A 22743-nucleotide genomic window follows, 5' to 3' on the forward strand; every position below is an offset into this window, starting at 1 on the left:
GAGCAGTCGATGGGTTTGAACCACTGACCTTGGGCTAGTAGTCCAGTGCTTATCCTCTGGCACTATGCCAGGACACTGAAAACCCTATGGAACAGTTCTACTCTGCACACAGGATCAGAATTGACTTGCTGACAACTAACAGCAACAACACCCCATTATTATTGTACTTATTCATCAAAAGCTTAGTCATCTAAAATTTGGCCTTTCAAAGTTTTACACTTCTAGCTTGCCATGACATCTGGAAATTACTGGAACCTAACAGCAGTCGTAACAGTAGCAATGATGAAGGCCATGCCCTTCAATGAGGAACAGTGAGTGATAAAGGGTGTGAGGAGTCAGGCCACCCAGGGACTCTGACAGCAGATTGATCTTCTCTGGGAGCTTGGATTTGTCTGGCCACCTGGATTTGATGGATGGAAATAATTCTTTTCTTGCCAAGGACGAAGTTGAGGTCCAACCACATTAGCTGATTTATCCAGATAGCTTAGTATGACAGAGAAGTATGACAGAGACATGTCTTGAAGAAGGAATTTCTTATTCAAGTTAGGCCCCTGTGAACTGCCTCAGGCTAACTTTCACACAGAGAAAGAGGAAGACACAAGGCAAAGTCAAGCTTGATCCTGAAATTTAAGAGGCTAGGGAGACATGGATTCAGGGAAAAGAGTATTCGAGGAGGGAAGCATGGAGTGAGAGAGGCAGCAGTGTGATATAGAGGCAGCTCAAAGTCAGTTTAGTGCTGCTACAGGGCCAAGGGCAGGCAGACTCCAAACTGGGAACAGGACATGAGATGGACTCACAAAAACCCTATTACATGGAGAGCCTGCATCATTCAGAATGTCGGTGAGATAGGGTAAACAGCAGGAAGTGCCTTGAGATAGTAAAAAAGCTTAATGTCCTTCATTGCTAACTGAAAGGCTGGGGTTCACTCAGATGCACTTTGATAAAAAACAACAACAACAACAACAACCTAATGATCTGCTTCCAAGAGCTCAGCCATTGAAAATCATATAAAGTACAATTATTTTCATTCACATATGGGGTCTGTATAAGCTGGAACGGACTCCATGGCAGTAGGAACTGGACAGCCGGAAGCAGTGCTTACATACAGATGAAGACAGGTGTTACCTGTCAATGGATAAATTGAGAGTAATAAACAGGACCTGAAGCTGCCCCCAAACATGGAGGAAAATAAAAAGGGGTTGACACTGATGACATAACCCTGTTGGTGGTGGTTCGAGCCCACCAGCCACTCCATGGGAGAAAGATGAGACTTTTGCTCTTGTAAAGATTTATAGCCTTGGAAATCCTCTACAGAGTCTCTGTGAATTGGAAACAACTCAATAGCACTTACCAACAACAACAAATTATAACAACTATACCTCATTAATTTAAGATGCTAATAAGAGGAGAAATTAATGTGCAGGTGGTGGGGTGGGGGAATAAATAGGAAAAAAGAACTTTTTGTGTAATTATTCTGTAAATCTAAAACTGCTCTAAAAGTCTGTTTATAAAGTACATACATATTTCTGGAAGAATTCAGTTCTCTTTAATGAGTTGCTTCACTTTTGCATATGGATTAATTGGTCCAGGTTTGTTCTGAACGTTTTCCCCACAGTGCCTTGCTTTTAGATAGTTTGCTTTTCATGCACCTACTGTGCTCCCCCTCCTTCCTGAAACCAAAGCTGGCATATATGTAGATATCCTCAGTGTTTTTGCCTTAAAAAATGCTGCTTAGTTTATATTTATCACTACATTTTCATTTGAAAAATGCACAAATTTAAGACAGAGACTTTCGTAGGATTTGATGTACTCATTGTGAATATATCTCTATAATTGCTTTTGTAAAATTGATTTTATAAAAAGTAATGAATTTTTTTTTTGAGAATTACTTGATTTTAGGTTGGAATATTGCCCCCTCCCACCCCTGTGCCTTCTCCTAAATGCTCTCAGAAAGGCTCTTCCTACCCCTAATAGACTTTCTGATCAGTTTTTATTCTGTCTGTCTCCCCTACCAGGTTTACCTTTGTCCAGGGAGCAGTTTTGAGACCTCATCTTGTGTCTTAACTTTTTTTGCCTCATTTTCATAAAAGTATCTGCATTCTAAAAGAATATTTAAAAAGCTTACACTCAGTAAATAAGAAGCAAAGTTTGCATATGGACAACCCTGAACTCTTGAGTAGTTTTTAATGAAGGAATTTGTATTCGTTTTCAAATTTATTTGCATAACCTCCTGATAATGTAGAGTAAGCACAGGACTGAAATCAAAGTTAATGTGCTCTGTTTCTTCTTCCCTCAGGAGGAATGCTAGACAGGATGGTTAACCATGTAGGAGCTGGAAACATGCAGTTCCTGGGTCACATCTTGGTAAATCTTTCCTCCTGTGTAGTGTTGAACCGCTTCCAGGCGCAAGAGTCTGTCGACCTCCTGGAGACTAAAGCACAAGTACTCATGCAACAGAATGATTTATTGGCCAGTAAGTAGTCCATGAAAACTATATTCATAAAGGCTGTCATATTGTATATTTATTCCTTAATGTCTACTATACTATAATGGCTCAGAAAGAAAATCATTCCCGCTCTCTCTCTCTCTCTCTCTTTTTCAAAAAATCTTAATATCTGTGGGGTGAAAGCAAGACAAGACAATAGATAGCTTGTGGGAATCCCTTCCTACGTTTTAATCCTTTACTTTTTCATTTCTGCCATTAGGTATTATATTCAATAATTCCTTCATCAACAAGAATTTCCAGTCAGAGTCTCGCAAACTGCCACCCCATGTCACATATACAATTAGGACAAGTGTCTTATACAGCATGAGAACAGACATGGTAAAAAACCCCTTTTGGAAGTTCCATCCACAGAGTCTACCAGCTGACGGGTTCAAATATAACTATATCTTTGTCCCATTGCAAGACATGATTGAGAGAGCCATCATCTCGGTGCAGACGGGACGGGGCGCTCGGGAGCCAGCCACGCAGGCACAGGCAATGCCCTACCCCTGCCATACCAGTGACTTGTGAGTACCTGGGATTGGAGCTGAGCTCCCTTCAAATGTTCACTTGCAGGGGGAAGAGGTTTGCACAGGCAAAACTTAAAAGAAAATATCATCAGACCTTTATGTAGCCATCCCAAGAGGCCTTGTGCTGCAGTGGGTTAAACATTGAGCTACTAACCGCGAGGTCAGTGGTTCAAACCCACCAGACACTCCACAGGAGAAAGATGAGGCTGTAAACATTTAGAGTCTCAGAAACCCTATGGAGCAGTTTGACTGTATCATACAGGGCCATTATAAATCAGAATCAACACAATGGCAGTTGCTTTGGTTTGGGGGTTTGATAGTGATCTCAAGGGACATTAAAAAAAAAAAAATTCTGTTAATTTCATGAGGTTCCTTATTTCATATACCTGAAATATTCATGTTAAAAGTTGTTGTTGAGATGTAATAAAATGGAGCATTAAATGCTTTTTTACAATAAATTTGATGAATAATACTTAGAGGATTTCACATATCTGACTCAAGATTCCACAAATATAAACAGGAGGAACAGAGGATGGTTACTTCTTTGGTGTAAATCTTTAAGAAATAGTCTTTGTGTCTCAACTGTGTACCGTGTACGGCATAGAGATGGTGAGGGATTCCATAGAGGCCTCATAGGTGTGAAGTAAACTGAGAACATTTACTATTGTATTATATTATGTGATTAGGTTGGGGACATCTATAGGTGTAGAGAAAAGGGAAAGTTTGCTTAAGTGCTGAAGCCTCTGGACAAGACAACTTGAAGAAGTCACCCTGGCACTAGAGAGGCACAGGGAGGACAGGCAATACAGACAGGTGCTTGCCAAGTGGAAGGTAAAGTGTGACTAGTGTTCTTTGTTCGTAATGGGGTGGATGAAAAAACGAGCTACAAGCTAGGACATCTAGGTAGGGTCAGATGGTGAAAGTCCTTTAAAATCCATGAAAAAGGTTGACACTACAGGATAAGCACTGGACCGCAAGATCGGCTTAAACTGCAAGGTCGGCAGTTCAAGCTCAGCAGCTGCTTCTTGGAGTAAATTTGAGTAAATTTTACAGGGTAAATATAAATCTGAAATGACTCAACGGCACTTAAACACAACAATACTACTATAGGCTGTGACTTTCACTCTCTTTTATTTCCACATATCAGGTATCTTGAAGTACAATGCTATCTGTGATCAAATAATATCCATATACCTACGAGGCTGCAGCAGTACATTGACAGTGGAACTGCTGGAGAGTCAAATCACCTTGAGAGGAGGACATGGAACGAGGGCTATCATTGCTGATATTGCACAACTCAAAACAAGAAATGGCTACAAACATCCATGAATACTCAGAACATGGAATGTACAAAGTATGAATCTACAAAAATGAGAATTTGTCAGTAATGAAATGGATTTCAAAAAGAGTGGTATTGGTGAGCTACAATGGACTAGTATTTGGCATTTTGTATCATATGGCTTACTATGCTGGGAATGACTGATTGAAGACACATGGTATCACAGTAATCATCAAAAGGAACATTTCATGTTTTATCTTGAAGTACAGTTTTATTTGTGATAAGATAATATCTGTACACCTACAAGGAAGACCAGTTAATACCACAACTATTTAAATATATGCACAAATCTTTAAAACCTGTGATGACAAAATTGAAGATTTCTACCAACTTTGTCAGTCTGAAATTGATCACATTTTTGCAATCAACAAGCATTGATAATTATTGGTGATTGGAATGTGAAGGTTAGAAACAAAGAAGAAGTATCTGTAGTTAGAAAATATTGCCTTGGTGATATAAATGATGATATATGAATCTATCTTAAACAGCATATAAGGTGATTATACTGATAGACCTTACCAGATCGAATTGACAGGAATCCCACTGACTACATCTGTTGTGAGAGACTGGAAAAGCTGAATATCATCAGCCAAAATAAGACCAGGAACCAACTGATGAACAGTCCATCAGTTGTCCAAATGCAAGTTCAGGCTGAAGCTGAATAAAGTTAAAACAAGTCCACAAAAGCCAAATTGCAACCTTTGACATTGAGTTTGTTCCAAGTCTCAGCAACCCTGTATAGGGTTTCCGAGGAATAGTTGGTGAGTTTGCACCATCCACCTTACTGTTCAAACTGATGTTGCGGTCCAGTGCTTATCCTTCAGTGCCACACTAAGACTCTATAGACCCCATCTCAAGAGCAGATTTGATGCATTAAACATAGTGACCGAAGACCAGAAGAATTGTAGGAACATCACACAGGAAGAAATAAGGTCCGTTAAAGATAGGAAAGAAAGAAAAAGACCAAAATGGATGTCAGATTCAAACTTGCTCTGCAGCGTAGAGATGCTAAAGTGAATAGAAGAAATGAGGAAGTGAAAAAGCCGAACAGAAAACTTCAGAAGGGATCTTGAGAAAGCAAAGTCAAGTTTTATAATAAAAGGCACAAAGACCTGGAGTTAGAAAACAAAAAAAGAAAACATGTTCAGCATTTCTTAAGCAAAAATTTACGCCTTGACGTGCAATATTGAAGGATTCCATGGGAAAAATATTAAATGATGCAGAAAGCCTCCAAAGAAGATGGAAGGTATGTACAGAATCACTGCACCAAAAACAAATGGCTGATATTCAACCATTTCAAGAATGATTCAAGCATATGATCAAGTACCAATGATACTTGTTTTAGGCCAATTTTTTAGAGAAGCAAAACCAGTGAAACATCTATATGTAAATATATAAAGAGAAGTTTATTATCTTACAGTTGTAGAGTCTCAAGTCTCTAGTGGAAGAGAAAGAGAGTGTCTCTTCTGTGTGTCCATTATATTGGGAACAGGTCACACCCAGAAGGAAGCATCCTTTAAATTGATTGGCTGCTTATAGTCACTCATCAGAGCTAACTATTCTTGTATTACATTTCATCATCATGAGAATAAACGTATCTCAACTTCTAAGCCTTTGTAATTCCTGGCCTAGTTGAGTTGACACAGAACCCTAACCATTACAATACTGATGGAAGAATTTCAAGCTTCCCTGAAGGCATTGGCAAACAGCAAGTCTCCATGATTTCATGAAATACAAACTGAAGTCTTTCAACAAACAGATGCAACACGGGAGGTGCTCACTCATCTATGCCAGGAAATTTGGAAGACAGCCATCTGGCCAGCCAATTGGAAGCTTTATGCCCTTTCCAAAGAGAAGTGATCCCTGGCATGTGGAAATCATTGAACAAATCATTCATGTAACGTGCAAGCAAAATTTTGCTGAAGATAATTTTAAAAATAGCTTCAACAGTACATCAACAAGAAATTGCAAAAACTGCAACCAGATTTAGAGGAGGATATAGGACTAGGAATATCAATGCTGATGTTAGATGTAGCTTGACAGAAAATAGGTATTTGGCTCTTAGTATATAGTAGAGTACTTCAGATATATTGTCAGGAGGGACCAGTCACTGGAGAAAGATATCATGTTTGGTAAGGTGGAGGGTCACAGAAAAAGAGGAAGACCCCCAGCGAGGCGGATTGGCAAAGTGGCAGCATCAATGGGCTCAAGCGTGGCAAGGATTGTGAGGTTAGCCCAGGCCTGGGCAGTGTTTTGTTCTGTTGTGCATAGGGTCGCTATGAATCAGTACTGACTCGATGGCACCTAATAACAACAACAACAACAGCAACATTTAATACAGTGCTAGTGGTGGTGTAAGATAAGCCAGCTATTCCAAGTTCTGGTTAATTCGATGAAGAAGTCTTAGAGGGGCTGTGAGAGGCTATTTCAGAGGGTAATGATCTAGGGACTCCTCCATTCCATTGTCTCCTGTCTATTGTGTTGACTCCAACTCATAACAACCCTGTATGGCATTTCCAAGGGGATGCTTGTGGATTTTAACCACCAACCTTTTGGTTAGCTGTCCAGTACTTATCCTACAGCGCCACAAGAGACAGTGAGAATAAGCAGAGGCTGGCATCTATTTGGCAGTTGATCTGAAGGTTAGAATCCTTTAAACCTGTTTACTGAGTCCCAGATTCAATTCAGGCAATACGTGTCTATTGAGCTTCTACCATATGCTAAGATGCAATATACCGAATAAGAAGGAGACACGTCCTTTAAAATTTTACAGCTCAGTTGGACAAAAGGACAGAAAGCTATGACACTGGAGGAATGACATAAGAGATGCAACAACAGAACCAAGAACCAGAGCACAAGAGAGAATGGTGGGCTTCCAAGCCCATGGAACAAGTAAAGCTGGGTGCCTTTGGGCAGGAGCCTTGCTTGCGCTATTGGGTACCTCCAGGCACTTAACTGGGGGAGCTGTGTGCCTTCAAGCTAAGGCTTGTGGAGAAATGGTATGTCCTGTGGGCATTTATTAGCAACCTAAAAGAGCTTTGTAATATGGCTGGAATAGGGTAGAGGTTAGGCCAAGGGGCCAAGGGCCAGAGAAAAGCCTGTCCTAACTAGAAGAACTAACTCGTTTGTCTCCTAACTAAAAGAACTGTGTCCTGAATATTTCTGATCCTGAATTGTAACCTGTTGATTTCCCTAATAAAACCATAACTGTGGGGGAAAAAAAAAAAAAGGGGGCTACTTATGTAGCCCTTGGCAATACAGCAGTAGTCTCCTGACTCTTCTCACAGGCTTCCCAACATCCACTCCACTGTCTACAGCACCTGCAGTGATTTTCTTTAACAAGCATACATCTGACTATGCCACTTCTCTGATTTCTTCTTACACTTTTGAAAGTCTTTTAATTGCATCTCCTTGTTCTTGGAATAAATCTGTAAGGACCTAACGGATTTTACCTACCTAGAGACTGCTTGACTAAACTCTAGTCAGGCTCAGAAAAGCATTTTAAATAGACAAGGCCTCAGTTTTTAGTTCCCTCCAGAGACAAGGTCAATCTCCATTCTGTACATTAGCCTGAACACATCCTCCTGTTCCAGGAACGTGCTAAATCAGCTCATGCTGCCTTAGAATATCCTTTCACTCCTAGCAACAGCGGGAACTAGATAAAGAATAGACAGTACCCAAGGCCAAATGCCAGATGTTTTCCTTTACCCTAGCCTAAGAACAAAGACCAGCAGTACTGACCAATTAAACTGTAACATCTCATACTTTGCCAATTGTTAACCAATCAGAAATTGTATCTATGGTACTGCACAATTATGCCCCTAAAACCTTATAAAAACTGGCTTGTACTGTAAAGGGGGGTCGCCTTTGTCTCCTGCTTTTGTGACTGAAAGTGGACCCCAGCACGTTGGCAAATAAACCTCTTGCTGTTGCATCGAACTCGAGTCCTGGTAATCTTTTTGGGGTCTCCTATTGGATAGGGCCATCTGGGGCCTAACAAATCTAATACTTACCTAATCATATAAAATCCTTACATAATCTTGCCCCCAACAAACTCTCTGACTCATCTTCTACTTAGCTCATGAGGCCTGTGACTTCTCCTGAAAATCTGTTCCTACTTCCGGTCCTTACAGTTGTGATCTTCCTTCACATATCTTTATGAATTCCTTCAAAAAATTTGTATGACTCATTTTTCACTTACTCTATTTTCTGCTTCAGTATTTCTTTCACTGATATTTTTGGTAAGCGCCCTTTTAACTATCCCTGAAGCAGCTTCATTTTTCTTCTTAGCAATCATTACTATCTGACACTTTCTTGCTGATCTCTTTTTAAATTGATTTAGTTTATGCACCCTTCACCACTAGAAGATAGAATTTTTTTACAGTTGGGTTCTTTTCCCTTTGGTCCATCCATGTACTGCAGTTTCTATAATATTGTTTATACCTTTAGTTAGTCTAGTGATGATAAAATAATTATTATTTGGATTTAGAGATCGGAGACTATGGGGTGAGGAGAAAGAGTCTGTCTGGAACCTCCACATTTGAAGGATAATTAGTGAGAATTAAAAGAGACTGACAAAGGGCCAGAGCAGTTGGTAGAAAGTCAAGAGTTGCTCTGGAAGTTAAGAAAGGAAGAGAAAGAGAGAGGGTCAGTGTTGTAAACAAAGCTGAGAAGTCAAGAGGGATAGTGACAGAAAAATGCTCAGTGAATTTAGAGGCATGAATGTTGTTGTTGTTGTTGTTGTTAAGTACTGGGGAGTCGGTTCCGACTCATACTGACCCTGCACAGGATTTCTGAGACTGCAAATCTTTACGGGAGCAGCTTTCTCCTGTGGAATAGCTGGTAGTTTTGAACTTCCAACCTTGAGGTTAGTGGCCCGATTTATAACCTCTATGCTACCAGGGATCCTTGGATCCTACATAAGAATTATTTAAAATAAGTGTTAGAAACAGAAGCCTCATTAAGATGGGTTGAAACATGAATAAGGACTAATGTGCAGGGAAACAGAAAAAGTTAGACTTCTTTGTAATGATTTTTATGTATTTTATAGATGATGGTCTTTGATAAGTTGATATAATTGATTGAAGATCAAAATGATTCAAATTAATTGAAGGGAAGTTAATGACTTGTTTTTGTTCTCTTCTGTGCCCTGCCGATGGCACATTTCCAAAAGGATTTGGACAGGCCTAGGAGTCCTGGTGTGGTGCTGTAGGATAAGCACTGGACTGCAATTCAAGCCCTCCAGCAGCTCCTATCCAGGGTCCCTATGAGTTGGAAATGATTTGATGGCATTTAACAACAGAAACAACACAATTAGTTCAGGGACCTTGACCAGTTGTGTTCCTTCATGTGTAACGAACGTCTTCACAGTTCTATGTATTTGTGGTATCTTGACACCAGTACAGCCCTCTTATGTAATTCACATGTGTGCTGAAGTGGCCAATTGAGTTATTGTTTCTGAAAGTGCTTTGTCACTTGTAAGAAAATTGCTAAATAGCATACATAAGTGTAGTATTTGTCATGCATACGACTAAGTCAAAACACTTTGCTTGCCCTAGAACAGTGACTGAAATTATTCCTTTACAGATTTTTGAACAATGTTGGCTTTTTTTTCCCACTGATAATGATGCTGACCTGGATGGTATCTGTGGCCAGTATGGTTCGAAAGCTGGTTTACGAGCGGGAGATCCAGATTGAAGAGGTAAATTACCTTAAAGCTTACCTTCTCTGAAAGAGAGAAAGGGGTAGTCTGTGAATTTGGGAATGAGTCCTGTACCCATTTCTAAAAGATGTTAGTTTTGTTTTGGGGGTGCTCTGGTGTGTAGTCCAAGTGAGTTCCTGTCCTAGGAAAAATCATTTTATTTTATGATTATTTAAAAATAATTTCTCTTGTTGTTGAGGCTATACACAGCAGAAGCACCAGTTGAAGTTTCTGCATTTACAAGTCAGTGACATGGATTACATTTTTAAGGTTGTTTTCTCCCATTAACATAAACTCTCTGCTGCCTAAATTTCCTATCAAGTTTTCATGTTGCTGTTGTCAATTTGAGCCTATATAACTAGATTTTGAAAAGCATAATACTCAAAGCAGATATTCTTTACCAATTAAGCAAAAGTATTATTTGTTTTTAAAAAGACCTCAGGGAATATTTTTGGTTTAAGGTTAAAGATTCTGTTGGTTGCAGCCTCCATGGCTCTGGAAATTCTGGATTGTGTGAGGATTTGAAATTCTGTTCTAAATTTTCCCCTCTTTGATCAGGATTTTGTTATTTTGGCCTTAAGGTGTTTGTTCATGGGGACAATTAGCCACACATTCCATATCCTCTTTCTATGCTTGGCTTTCCTTCTTCTTCTGTTGCTCCAAGTGAGTAGAGACATAGTGTTATTGATATACTTTGGATGGTTGCTTGCAAGCTTTTGGTACCCCTGCAATTACACAGCAAACTAGGAGATAGAAGAGAAGCACTAAATATAGTAGGCCAATTAACATTATGTTCCACAAAACAAAACTCTAAACCAAGGAAACAAATCCCATAGGGTGTTTGGTTGTACATAAGCAGCCTCAGCCGCTACTGTTTTTTATTGTTGTTGTTGTAAATACATCCATTATATAATTTTTGCCAATTCAGATTTTTACAGGTATTGTTGTTAGGTGCCATTGAGTCAGCACCAACTCATAGCAACCCTATGCACAACAGAATGAAACACTGCTCAATCCTGGGCCAACCTCACAATTGTTGCCACTCTTGAGCCCATTGATGCTGCCACTTTGCCACTCCATCTTGCTGGGGGTCTTCCTCTTTTTCTCTGATCCATATCACATGCTAATTGCAATTACATTAATCAGTTGTGAAAGCCTACCCTTAATCAATCCAGTTATCCATCCCCAAAAGTCCAGACTCAGGATTCCATAATAATAGCACTCTCTCCCTCGTGCCCCTGATAATAACTAATAAATATTGCTCTTTATAAAGTTGCCATACCTTGTCTTTTTTATACTAATACAAGTGAGGCCAAGGAGCTCTGGTATCATAGTGGTTATGAGTCTGGCTGCTAACTTCAAGAGCAGCAGTTTGAAACTACCAGCCACTTCACAGGAGAAAGATGAGGCTTTCTGCTCTGGTAAAGATTTACATCGGAAAACTTACACAGGGTGGCTATGAGTCGGAACAGACTCCACGGCACTCCACCACCACCACCACCTCAAGAGAGGCCATACAATACTTAACCTTTTATGATTGATTTACTTCACTTAGTCTATTCAATACCATCACTCAAATGTATCAATTCTATGGTCTTCCCTATTCATTGTCCAACTTTTGCATGCATATGAGGTTTTTGAAAATATCATGGCTTGGGTAAGGCCTCAAACTGACATCTTTAGTCCTCAAACTGACATCTTTGCTATTGAACACTTTAAAAAGGTCTTGTGCAGCAGATTTACCTAATGCAATATGTCATTTGATTTCTTGACTGCTGTTTCCATGAGTATTGATGATTGGTCTGAGCAAAATTAAGTCTTTGATGGCTTCAGCCTTTTCTTTAGTTGTCATGGTGTTATTTATCATGGTGCATTTAAGTTACGGTGTTGGAGAAGAACATTAATGGTACCATGGATTTCCAGAAAAACAAATCTGTATTGGAAGAAGTACAAACAGAATGTTTCTTAGAAATCAAGACAGCCATACTTCGTCCATCATACTTTGGTCATTCTATTAGGAGGTATCCCTGGAGAAGGCTATCATGCTTGGTAAAGTGGAAGGACAGGGAAGAAGAGGGAGTCTCACAATGAGATGGATTAGCACAGAGGCAGCAACAATGAGCTCACACATAGCAGCAATTGTGGGGATGGCACAGGACTGGGTGGTGTTCGTTCTGTTGTACATAGGGTCACTATGAGTTGGGATTGACTTGATGGCACCTAACAACAACAACAATTTTCTCCAAGCTCCATACATATTGTAGTATGTATTAAGACTTCATTTCTCCTACTGTGTAAGTTGTTGTTGTTATGTGCCATCGAGTTGATTCTGACCCATTGCGATCCTGTATAGGGTTTCCGAGGAGCAGCTGGTGAGCTTGAACTATCGAAGTTGTATTCCATTTTATGTGTGTACCACATTTTATTTATCCATCCATCTGTTGATGGACATTTAGGTTGTTTCCAAACTATTGGCTATTGTGAGTTGTGCTACAATGAACTCTATTTGAGTCTCTGATTTCAAATTTTGGGGGTCTGTACCTAGGAGTGGAATTCCTGGGTTATATGACATTTCCATTTTTAGGTTTTGGAGGAACCACCACATGATTTTCCACATAAGCTCTACCTTTATTTACAAGGACGCTTCAGAAGATTTGTGGAAAATTTCATTATCTTTCTATTCCATTTTTACATGAGCCTTTTCTTTTTTTTTTTAAACTTTTTATTGTGAGGGTATACAGACAAGATCATCAGTTTTACATTCAACAAACATGTACTTTGCTACTGCTTCTTCCTTCTGGTTCCTGTTTCCATTCTCCCCACCTTCCCATCCCTTTTCGACTTTGTTCTTAGGTACACGTTGCCCATTATTCATAGTGAGCATACCTTACTAGTGTTGTTAGTTCCCTTACATACATATCTACCACTTGGCTGAAAGTTGAGGCACAAGGGTGAGTTCCTTTACAGACCTGAAAGGTGATCAAACGCAATAGTCTCAGGTTCTCTAGTTTATCTCTGTCCAGTAAACTAATGTTTTTTGAATAATTTAAATTTTTGTTCCATATCTGTTGTTCCTTTATTCCAAACCTTATAATGTGATCCATTTCAGAGCAGTTGTTAGTGTGAGTTGGGCACCATCAATTTCATCTGGTCTCAGAGTCACAGAGCTGATGTTCACATGTTCCATTAGTCTGTTGGACTAATGGATTCCAAGAATCTTTAATCCTTATCGCTCTCCTTTCTTCTGCACATGGAGAAGGCAATAGTTGGACCTTAGACAACTGCTCCTGAGCTTTTAATATATGAGACGCTAGTCCCCAAAGTAGGATGTAGAATATTGTCTTTGTGAGACTGTGGTCCTGAGCCTGGAGGCCCAGCTACACATTGTCTTAAGAGGTTTGGTAATATCTAAGAAGTCTTCCACATTTTGCCCACTGTATACTCCACCATGGGAGAAAGTTGAGGCATTCTGCTCTCGTAAAGATTTACAGCCTCAGAAACTCTATACAGGGTTGCTATGAGTTGGAACTGACTCCACGGCACATCACCACCACCACTATACTCCATCATATCCATAGTTGTGTTTGCAGGAAAGGTTAATACTCTAGTACCAATATTCTCTTTCAAACTGTTATATATCTGTGGAATATATAGTCCACTCTTCTTCCCATATCTATTCAGCATGTTTCTGTCCATGTGTCTGCCCACAGAACATTGTTGTTCCAAAGTTGTATATGTATATCACTATTTACTTCCATCCCCTTTAACCCTTGTGTACCTCCCTGTCTTCAACTGTCTTCCTCATTCTCCTGCCAACCTCCTTCTTCTTGTATATTACCCTCCCTGTCACGTGAGCTAACATGTGTCTACTCTCTAGCTGGTGAACTACTCTCCCTTCCCTCCCACCATTGGCAACCATCAAGTAATGCTTCTTCTTCTTCTTTTTTTCAAACTCTTATATATTTATGGAATATATAAATATATGGTGGTGAGTCAAAAATTATCTACACTCTGGTTATTTTAGTGTGAGTTGGACGCCATATCCACGGCTGATGACAACATTGAACAGGTGACATTGGATTAGGTGGCAAATCATTTACGTGTTAGTCTTGGCTCTGCCTTTGAAATAATCCATGAAAAACTTGGGTTTCAAAAAGTTTGTGCAAGAAGGGTACCAAAACCCCAGATGACAGTGAATTACTCTCCACTCCCTTCCTCCCACTCCTGGTAACCATCAAAGAATGTTTCTTTTAGTAGGAAACCTTTTTTAAGCTTTTACAATAATTGTCTCATACAACATTGTTGTTTTGTGACTGACTAATTTCCCTCAGCATCAAGTCCTCCAGGTTCATCCAAGTTAGGAGTTGTTTCGCAGATTCTTTGTTATTCTTCAAGGTTGCATAGTATTTCATTGTGTATATGAGTCAAAGTTTGTTTATCTATTCTTCCATTGTAGGGCATTTAGGCTGTCTCTATCTTTTTGCTATTGTGGATAGTTCTGTTGTGCATATTATCTACTTGTGTCAAGGGATTCTTGGGTTATAAAGTTTTTCTGTTTCCAACTTTCTTAGGAATTACCATACTATTCTCCAGAGTGGTTGAACAAGTTTCTAATTTTTAGGAGTTCCCAGTCATCTATTTTGTCTTCTACTGCTTGTGTATTTTTTGTAATGTTTGATAGTATATGTATGCCCTGTATTAGAGCACCTAAGTATGTCCCTAGTTTTTCATTGATGATCTTTATAGTTCTAGGTTTTACATTTTCTTTAGCCCATGTTGAATTAGTTTTTTATATGGTACAACATATGGGTCTTATTTCATTCTTCTGTAAATTGATTTCTAGTTTTGCCTGCTCCATTTGTTGAAGAGACTATCTCTTCCACATTTGATGTTTTAGGCTCTTTGTCAAAGATCAGTTGACTGTATGTGGATGGATTTACTTTTGGGTTCTCAGTTATGTTCTATGTATCTTTCTTTGTACCAACACCAGGCTGTTTGGACTACTGGTGGTGTATTAATTTTTGAGATTGGGGAGTTACATTCCTATCAGCAATGGATAAAGGTTTCAATTTCCCTGAATCCTCACCAACATTTTTTTTTTTTTTTAAATCTTAGTTATTCTGCTGTTGTTAACTGTTGTCAAGTCAATTCTGACACACAGCAATCCTGTATAAGGTTTCCAAGGGGGGGCTGGTGGGTTTGAAGTGCCAACCTTGTGGTTAACAGTTCAGTGCCTATCCTACATCACCACACCAAAACTCTTTAACCATCCTAGTGAGAGTTCAATTTTATCTTACTATGGTTTTGATTTGCATCTTTCTGATGACATTGAATACTTTTTCACATGTTCAGTAGCTATTTAAATGACCTCTTCGGTAATTTGTCTCTTCAATCCTTTGCCCATTTTATAATTGGTTTATTTGTGCTTGTTTTGGTTAATTTCTCAAAGTTTTATATATATTTTAGTTATTAGATTCTTATTATGTATATGGTTTCTGAAAATATTTCCCAGTTGATAGTATATCTTTTCACTTTTTTGATGAGGTCTCTGGAGGAACAAGTTTTAAATATTTATGAGGTGTCATTTATCCATTTTGTCTTTTGCTATTTGTGCTTTTATTATTATGTTAGAAAATTCATTTTGAAGAGTTAGGTTATGTCTGTATTTTTCAATAATTTTATAGTTTTACTTTTCACATTAGTTCTTTAATCCATTTTTAATTTGTTTCTGTCTATATTGTAAGCCATGGATTCTGTTTTATTTTTCTGCATGTGAAAATCCAATTTTCCCAATATCATTTATAGAACAGAATATTCTTTCCCCATTAAATGTACTTAGCACACTTGTCAGAAATCAGCTGACCACAAATGTGTGCATTTCCTTTTTGACTCTAAATTTTATTCCATTTGACTATGTGTGTATTGTTACACAAGAACCAGACTGTTTAGATGAAGGTACCTATATAATATGTTTTAAAGTCAGTTAATATGAGTCCTTCTCCTTTTTTTTTTTTTTTTTAATACTTTATTGTGAATGATGTGATCATTTACATGGGAGAACATTAGCTTTACATTCATCCTATTGTATATTGTTTCATTGCTATGGTTACAATCCCCTCTATGCATCATCAACCAACCAAAGGGTATACCCTGCAAACCTGCCCCCTGGTCATCAGCACACAGTCCCTCTCCCTCTCTGGGTCTAAAGTCCCCAGCCACTCCATCTGTCCACATCATTGTCTCTGCCTCCATCTCTGGCATCACTGTTTCTCTGGGTAGGGTCTCGCCTCCGCTCTTCTCCCCTGATGGTTCCAGGGACCTCTGTTCCTGGACTGTGTAGTCAATCACTCCCCTCCTTTTGCTACAAAATGTCCACCTTCACATTTCCAACCCTTACAGTCTGTCCTGATAACCATTATTCACCATTGTACCACAAGGTACCCATATCCATTTCCTTTCATTAGCCCCAACCAGACAGATTGGATACTACTCTGTGGAGATTCTACCTTCCTCCATGCTCTCTGGATCTAGGCTCCCTCTTGAAAGGTTGTAAGCCAGTCACTTCTTGCCTTTGTAGCCCCCCATTTTGAGTAGCCAATGTTCAAGTTGTCCATCCCTGTCTACTCTGTGCATTGAGGGGGTGGGAATGATCTTTGCTGTAAAGATTTGTTCCCTCTTTTGAGCTACTGAATCTATAGGTGTAGGTCAAGCTCATCAAATTGTATCAGATTACTCTTTTTTTTTCCCACTTCTTTCTTTTTCTAGTTGACCTCTGATCATCCAGTCATTGAAGCCAGGTCGAATGGGTATTATCTGCAAGTGTGACTATTCTTATGCATATGCCCTCTCTTCTTATCTGCTGGCCACTTCACTCTCCACTGGAGTCCTCCTACTTTGCTACACATTTCTTTATCTGTTGGATGATTTTTGTCATTCCATATAAAGCTGTGGATTAGTTTTTCCATTCCTGTGAAAAAGGCTTTTGAATTTTGTTTGGAATTGCATTGAATAGAGATTGTTTTGAGTAGCATTGACAGCTTAAAAATATTGTCTTCCAATCCATGAACATGGTGGCTCATCTTTCTATTTATTTAAGTCTTCTTTGATCACTTTCATGAGTGTTTTATACTTCTCTTGTATAAATCCTTCACATCTCTGATTAGGTGAATTCCTGGGTATTTTATTCTCTTAGATACTATCTATTTTAAATTGTGAAAAATGACTTTAAATTGACATCTGATGCCCTGCCAGAGTTGAAAAGTTCCTACTGAGATGAAGAAATTTGAGGATGATAGGTATTTATGAAACCCAGTAAAACAGGACTTTGTATCCAAATTTATGATTAAAATTATACTGTGTAAAGATTTGCTGTTTTTGTCCTAATAGTGTAAAGTAATGAAAATAATTTGGGAATACAGACTGATGATGGTGGTACAACTTGATAAATGCAGTTAATGCCACTGAATTGTACACTTAAAGATAACTAAATGACAAATTATATATATATATATTTTTTTTTTTTTTTTTTGCCACAAATAGTATAAATTATAAAGAAATAACAAAAAAGGATGAAAGTTTGTAGAAGTGTTTGGGTAAAGCCTGAACCTCCACTTAGCACTCCAGATGGTTGGAGCTCAGAGACAATGGGTTCACATAAGTTACTTATCTAATATTTATTAAAAATAAATAAGTTTTGTGGTAAAGTAAAATGGAGCTTCCATTCAAGTTTATCAGCATGGCACAGGATTTGCCCTATTGTTTTGTGCATTACGTACCTTTAGTCTTATGATTTGATCTTTTTTTCTTTGAGTAGAGTTACCATTTAGCAAAATGAATTGTGAAACTTATCCATTGATCTCCATTCCAACCATAAATTTGCAAAGTGAAGGGACTGGTACTATATCTCTTCGTTTCCTCTTGCTCTTTATTAAACAAACCCATCACAAACAAAATAAGACAAATAACTAAAACAAAACCAGCAATACAATCTAAATAAGGAAGGAAACAAACTGAGATGGTAGCCTACCTAGCCTGATACACAAAGTTTGCTCTCCCACTTTTCAACTGTGTCATTCCATAGCAAATGAAATTGTTTTAACTTTCCGATGCTCAGGTCTGTATTGGTGAATGGTATAATTAGTAAGGTGTCAAAGAAAGATGAATGTTATTTCTAGAACGAAGCGCCTAGCACAGTGCCCTTCTCTGTGCTGCTCTCCAGAAAGTGTGGATTTCCAAGATAACAGCAATGTGGGAGTGCACATGCTTGTGTCTGTCCTCTTTCCAGTGAGCTAGTCTGCTCATTCTTGAGTCTACTGCTGAGCTGACTTTGGATTTCCCTTCTTTTGACAGTACATGAGGATGATGGGAGTACATCCAACAACCCACTTCCTAGCCTGGTTCCTGGAGAACATGGCCATGCTGACCCTTGGCAGTGTTGCTCTGGCTGTTATTCTGAAAACAAGTGGCATCTTTGCACACAGCAACGCCTTGATTATTTTTCTCTTTCTCCTGGATTTTGGGGTGTCAGTTGTCATGCTGAGTTACTTCCTGAGTGCATTTTTCAGCCAAGCAAACACAGCTGCTCTCTGCACCAGCCTGGTGTATATGATCAGCTTTCTGCCTTATATAGTCCTGCTGGTCCTACATAACCGATTAAGTTTGGTCATTCAGACATTTCTGGTAAGTGAATTTTTTTTTTTTTAAAGACATGAAATGAAGACAAAGCTACTTTCAACCCAACAAAAGAAAATTTCCATCTTCAGTTCTAAAATATCATTTTCAGAATTACATGTGCTTCCTGATATTTGCTTTTCTTCTTTCTACCAACAGTTACAAATATGGCAGTTACAGTACATTGAAATGGTAGCGGTTTTGCTGGATGTTGTTGTTGTTAAAGTGCCATCGAGTCAGTTCTGACCCATAGCGACCCTGGATAGGGTTTCCAAGGTGTGGTGAGCTCCAACCACTGACCTTGCAGTCCAGTGCATTAGCCCACAGCGCCCCACCTAGTACTCCATTAGGGACTGTCACTGTTTCCTAACCTAAGGTTCCTCTTAACTCTCGTGTATCAGCAGTATTCTAAAGGAAGCACAGGACTTCAATGTCTCTTTCTTGCATGCATACGAAGACATAGATTTTTTAATGCTCTTTTACAAGAAATAATAACCATTTTTCTTGTAGCCATCATGAGCTATATCATATTGAGAAGGAAGACCTCTCCACCAGCAATATCTAAGATGCTCATCCATTTAAAATGGACCTCTTGAGAAAGTGTTAGAATAGTTCCATGTCTTTACTATAAAGTACATAGAGGGCAGAGACTTAATCTTCTCTATTACGATGTGTGCTTTGCAAGCACAAGGCCTGGCACATAGTAGGAACCTGGAAAGTTAACCTGGAGAGGATGGATGAATTACTATTACAGTGGTCCAGTTCACAGAATTCATGTCATAACTGTAAGCATCTGCAATTGTTCAAGGTTTTAATTCTCCAGCATGTCAGGCTTACTCTTTAAATCTTTAAATGTTAAGAGGTATGACCAAAGACAATATCAGAGAATTCTAGGAGGTATTAAGGAGACTCCAGATTAAAGGGGAACTCTGGTAGTGTAGTGGTTACGAATCAGGCTGCGAACATTAAGGTCATCAGTTTGAAACTACAAGCCACTCCACGCGAGAAAGATGAGGCTTTTTGCTCCCATAAAGATTTACAGCCCAGAAACCCTATACAGGGTCACTATGGGTCGGAACCGATTCATTGGCACTTAACAACAACTACAACACAATGTTTGTAACCCACGCACCCACTATCATTGAATCGACTCCGATTCCTTACAAGCACTGTTGTTGTTGTTAAGTGCCATTGAGTAGATTCTGACTCATAGTGACCCTATATAGGGTTTCTGAGGATCGGCTAGTGAGCGTGAATAGCTGACCTTGCGGTTCAAACTGACCTTGCAGTCCAGCACATTAATCCACGGTGCCTCGCTAGGACTCTAAGACGAGCATATGCATGTTTAATGAAAAAGTGGTTATGCTCAATCAACATTTTATCCACTGGTGTGTGTTCATCAGTTTTGATTAGTAGATGGCATACAGGTAATATTTTATCACAAATAATTTTGTGTTTGTGGTAACTATTTTCAGAATAATTTTTTTTTTTTTTTTAAAAAGCAAACCTTCCTGGGTAGGGACTTTTAGTGCTTGTCTCTCCACAGACATTACTTTCCTAAAGTCCAGCTGTTGTTTATATTTACTTTTATTTCAATTCCCATCTTTAAAAATGTTCTTTGCATTTAAAATTTATTTTTTTACATATATGTGTTCTGTTGTTGTTGTTGTTGTCATGTGCCATCGAGTCGGTTCCGACCCATAGCGACCCTGTATAGGGTTTCCGAGGGTGTAAATCTTTACGGGAGTAAAAAGCCTCATCTTTCTCCCGCGGTGCAGCTGGTAGTTTCGAACTCTGACCTTAAGGTTTGCAGCCCGATTCGTAACCATATGTGTTCTGGAAGATAAAAAATATAACTAATACATTGTGTTTACATTTAAGATGATCTTTCAATGGGCTAGTGTATACTCTCATCTGCTTGCCTGCAGTGTGCTGTAGGACACTCACTAATAAAAAAATAATAGCTTTGTTCCATTTTTCACTATTTTGTGTTAGGCATTTCTTTATACAGTATGTTGGATTTATGACACTCCAAGCATTGCATTAAAGTGAAATCATTCCTTCTAGCATTAAGAAGGAACTTGTTACCACACTTTGCAGAATGGGTTGACATTCTGTGAAGGTTTGCAGGTTCAGATATTTAAATTACAGCCTGAAGCAACGGACTGGCATTGTTAGAGTTGGAAGTTGTCATGGTTTCTCTATTTTAATTTAGCATTGTAGATTTTCTGTGGTCTCAACCAAACACTAACGTGCTGTTTCTCTCTTTGCTTTATCAATTTCTGGGCAGTGCTTCCTCTCAACAACCGCCTTTGGGCAAGGAGTATTTTTCATTACATTCCTAGAAGGGCAAGAGGCAGGTAAGAGGATGGGTTTTTAAAAAGTGGCTTTCAGTGGCATGTTTTGGATATTTATGGCTATGCTAGTACAAATGAAACAGTAGACAATCTTCATTACTATTGTGGGACAGTTAAATGGAGGTTCTAATACTTGGTTTTACTGATACAAACATTTCCCCAAAATCCAGTTGTACCAGTTTTAAGAACAACCAAGAATAATTATGGAATCTCAGTGCTTCAAAATTATCTGGGTCAACCACTTGTTAATGATTGGGTATTTCTATAATTGGGTATTCCAATCATTGAAGTCCTGGTATGGTGCTGTAGGTTAATGTGCCAGACTACAAAACCATTTAAACTGCAAGATCGGTGGTTCAAGATCACCAGCTGCAACTCAGAAACCCTATAGGGTCGCTATGGGCTGGAACCGACTCAACAACACTTAACAACAACAACAACCCAATTGGGTATTAACCACCAGTTAATAATTTAGTTGTCCTGGTGTGGCACTGTGGATTAATTTACTGCTTTGCAAAGTGGGTTTAAACCAAAAAGCGTGGTTTAAACTCACCAGCCGCTCCACGGAAACCCTATACAGGGTCGCTCGCTATTGGACAGCTCTTAACAACAATAGCAACATTCCTATAATACTCATGATACATGGTTCATTTAGTGACTTTCTGAATTATTGCAAGGTTAGGGTGCTTCCTATGTGCCCCATCTGTGTAACTGAACTTGATCCTGCTTTGCAATCTCCTGCCTACTTTTCCTATTATAGTTCTCCCTTTGAACATGGCACCATTCATGTGTTTGTCAGTTCTCATATCACTCCCAGGAGCTCTGGGAGCGTCATGGGTTCAACTCAGGCTGCTAACCTCAAGGTCATCAGTTCAAAACTGCTGGTTGTTCAGTGGGAGAAAGATAAGGCTTTCCACTCATGTAAAGATTTACAGCTTTGGGAATCCTATGCAGGGTAGCTGTGAGTTGAAAGCGACTCCATGGCCCATAACCATCATCTCACCCCCAGTACTTCTGGATTATGCTTGAAGGGCAGAATAAAAAAATAGATTTAATCAACATATAGTAGGCTACAATTGTGGCATCCACTTTTCTATAGTTTTTCACTGTTGATACAGCCTAAAATAATTCCTTAAAATTTGATGACAGAATGTCTCACTTATATTAAGAGCTCAACAGCTGAAACCCTAAGACAGAACAGACAAATAACTTCTAGATGTTTAAATGCTTTTTGTGTGCATTTTTACAAATGCTTAAATTTGAAATTTATACCAGAAGGAAAATTCAACTCTAGCTATTGTTACTCTAGGCTGTTAATTTGGTGCAGGCCTGGCCTTGGCATATCACACTTTTCAGTATAGCATGTTGAAATGTTCCTTAACAAAGTAGTAATTCTGAATGATTGCGTCTGTATTTCTTGAAATTATAACCTTAAATCAAAATTGGATCATGAGGTCACAGAGGGAAAATGATCACTGTTGTAACATTAAATTTTTTTTATTCCACTTCCAACAAGTGCATAATAAATAAAATATTTATTTGTATTGAGTTCTAGGCTGGTACCATACAAAATTTGAGGAAGAAGAAAATTAATCTTTAATAAATTTACTTTCATCCAGTTACAAATATCAGGGACATTATCAGAAAAGAGTAATCCCTAC

The 22743-nt window shown here is 38.8% G+C and overlaps 1 protein-coding gene across 1 annotated transcript in view; it reads left to right on the forward strand.

Annotated features, from left to right (window-relative positions):
* LOC102815532 (ATP-binding cassette sub-family A member 13-like) overlaps positions 1-22743 on the forward strand; it is an 857870-nt gene that overhangs the window by 315291 nt on the left and 519836 nt on the right. The window contains exons 29-33 of the mRNA XM_006874535.1: positions 2297-2473; positions 2706-3012; positions 9941-10055; positions 18405-18734; positions 21016-21085. Of these exons, the coding sequence (XP_006874597.1) occupies positions 2297-2473; positions 2706-3012; positions 9941-10055; positions 18405-18734; positions 21016-21085 (999 nt within the window). The remainder of the gene's footprint in view (positions 1-2296; positions 2474-2705; positions 3013-9940; positions 10056-18404; positions 18735-21015; positions 21086-22743) is intronic.

The sequence above is a fragment of the Chrysochloris asiatica genome, unplaced genomic scaffold (genome assembly GCF_000296735.1).
Source record: "Chrysochloris asiatica unplaced genomic scaffold, ChrAsi1.0 scaffold00282, whole genome shotgun sequence".
NCBI classification, from domain to species: domain Eukaryota; kingdom Metazoa; phylum Chordata; class Mammalia; order Afrosoricida; family Chrysochloridae; genus Chrysochloris; species Chrysochloris asiatica.